The sequence below is a fragment of the Poecilia latipinna genome, unplaced genomic scaffold (assembly GCF_001443285.1).
Source record: "Poecilia latipinna isolate Pla-1442-1.1 unplaced genomic scaffold, P_latipinna-1.0 Scaffold44, whole genome shotgun sequence".
NCBI classification, from domain to species: Eukaryota; Metazoa; Chordata; class Actinopteri; order Cyprinodontiformes; family Poeciliidae; genus Poecilia; species Poecilia latipinna.
In genome coordinates, this window is record NW_015112660.1 from 273,253 (window position 1) to 276,076 (window position 2,824).

General features: G+C 33.0%; 1 protein-coding gene across 2 annotated transcripts in view; it reads right to left on the reverse strand.

Moving 5' to 3' along the window:
* Positions 1-433: 433 nt before the first annotated feature.
* The window catches only part of LOC106957746 (uncharacterized), a 6,330-nt gene continuing 3,939 nt past the window's right edge, over positions 434-2,824 (reverse strand). Inside the window, exon 2 of one of the 2 annotated variants that reach the window (XM_015049197.1) lies at positions 434-2,824. In XM_015049197.1, coding sequence (XP_014904683.1) covers positions 1,701-2,824 — 1,124 coding nt within the window. In that variant the 3' untranslated portion in view covers positions 434-1,700. The other variant, XM_015049206.1, reaches the window with a different exon arrangement.

Below are 2,824 nucleotides of genomic sequence, written 5' to 3' on the forward strand. Positions count from 1 at the left end.
ACAATTCACAATGTCTTACCAATGAAATACAGAGCACTCAAGAAAACACCCAGTGATTAAAAATCACTTGGGCCAATGTTAGGTTTTTGATCCAACACAGCAAAAAGTCCAGTGTTAATTTAACTCCTACAGAGTTGATTTTAACATTTTTTTGACGTTTATATAGTCCACACTCATGAATGTTAAATTAACACTTTCAAAATAGTTAAAATTTTAACACTTTATCAGAGTTACCTATTTAACTCACAAAACAGGGATCATTTAACACTGTGGGATACAATGGATAACACTGATCCAAGAACAAAAATGTACTACTTTGTTAGTGTTGATTTAACACTTTTAAATGTTATTTACTCCAGAAAAAAGTTACTTCATAATTATGATTAATTATAATAATTATTTAAAAAAAACTTGACACAAGTATATCAATTTTAAACTCTTTATTTATCCAACATTTTAAATTGTGGTACAATAAACAAACATTCATTAGAAACGCCATAAGAGTGTTGAATATCAAAAGGCCTATGAAATGTAAGTTCAGTGATTTTTACTAAATGCCTTTCTTCACTTTGAACAACCCTGAAAGCATGATGATGATCATCAAATGTTTCTGTGAATAGCCGTTTAGAAAACAAAAGAAAGGTATTGTCAACTAAAAGTACATCACTTATCTGACAAAATACTGGCATCTCATCTTGAATTGTGCTACAAACAGCAAGTCCAGGTCTGTATTCAACACCATCAACTCTAGCCCAGCTGGTTGAACAAACATCTCCCGATGAAATCATTTGAAGCATTTCTTTGTTGTCCACATCTTCATCTTTAAGTGAAAATGGTTTGAGAGGCCCATGCTCCTTTTTTTTAATACTTATTGTTTCCCAATGATAAGCTATGGCCATCTGATGCTTTTTCGCAAGTGATTTGGTTATATTTTTAAAGTTTTTAAAGTAATCTTTAAATGTTTTGTGTTTAGCCTCAAACCTCATAGACCACATATGTAATAATGGACCTATTTTCCTAATGGAAGATGGATAATGGATCATAAAATGATGCTTAGGTATCAAATTCCGATGTGGATATAAGAACTTAAAGAGTCTATGGTGCTCAACAATTAAATGCTTCAAATATATCGTCATACCCATCGTGAGGATAGGAGAAAAGACAATGTTCATTATTTCTAGTAACAACAGTAACAAGTACCAGTTTTTATCTCCTGTAGGAATAATGTCCCCAAACAAAAGTGGAATGTTTTTAACAAGACACAATGTCTGAATAGAATTCAAGCCTATACTATTTCCAGCACTCTCCAAAATAATTTTTGTGGGACGGTTTTTCCTTTCTAAATACCCATAATCAAAACTATAAATCCTGGAAAGTAAATCTTGTTCTGATAATAAGTTTTGAGTAAGATATTCAAAAAGTAATTTGATCTCATACTGAGCAACACCCTCAAGAAGATCATGCATTATATCAAAGGAATAATTGTTAGAAACATGATAATACCTCAGTGAATTCAGTAAAGAGTTTTTCTTCAAACCATACACAGACTTTAACTGTGGGTTTTCTTCAAGAGATTTATAAATCATTTCAAAATGTGTCTTTTCTCTAAGTACTACCTTAGGATCATCCTCACTGAATACAGTTTGACAGTCACTTTTTTCTATTAAACAAAGTCTACAAAAGTAGGTGCTACTAAAAGATTAATTAAAACCAAGAATTGTGTGCATCCCTAAATTATCTCCGGTGATTTGGGATATTGTGCCATATACTGGCTCATCAGAAAATGGAAGACTAAGGCCTTGGCTTTCCAGATTTTTTAGATCTGTCATTAATGGCTCCAGAATAGAATCAAAACCATATTTGTGAAGATCTTGTGCATGAAATAGCGATATCAAATGAATATTCATTAAAACTGAATTAAATTTAAGAGGCAGGTTTCTTAGAACAAAGTAGAGACAGCCAATTTTGTGAATTCCATGTTTTGAGCCCAGGGGATTGGCTGGTTCAAAATCGTCATAAAATATTTGAATTTGTAATGCACCTTTTTTTGTTGAAAACAAAGGATGTGTTTTATAATAGATTCCATCAGAAAAGTCTGTGTAAGTGTCTATCTCTGATCCATTTTCTTTCTTAAGTATAGCACAAATGTTTTGATTTCTGCACATGAACTGCAATGTTTCCAATATTGGCACATATATGAACGTATCCTTCACAGGTACCTGATCATATGTACCAGATTTTTGATTTCGCCTGCTATCATATCTTACTCCCAGTGTTATCTCAACAGGCTCAACAACACCCCATTTAAGGTTGAAATATTTGTTTCGCTTCCATTCTGTATTTAGGTTTGTGAATGGGTTTTCAAATTGTTCAAATGAATCATTTATCACAGAAATATTGGGATCAGTTTTGGGTAATGCAGATATAGCCGTTTCCTTTGCTTTTAAGTGAATCTCGTTTGTTAATTCTTCTAAATCTCCCACAATAGATGACACTAGACTGCCAGAGATTCCACTGCCTTGTAATTTAGCTACTATAGATGCACACATCTCTTTAGTTTGATCTTTATTAATCTCTGAGGAGGTGCTCTCATGAGAAGAATCAGAAGAACAGCACTGATTTAAGGGGGTTAACTGGTCATCCAAAACATCTGTTTGACATGTCACAACTGGATTACAACAAGATGAAGAACTTGGAATAGCTGAACTTTGTGAAATTTGCTGAACATTGCTATGAACATTATTAAGATGCTTTTGAAAACCTGTGTATGTCAGAAACTGATGCCTGCAGCCACTCTGAGAACAAAACAATTTGAACTTTGGTC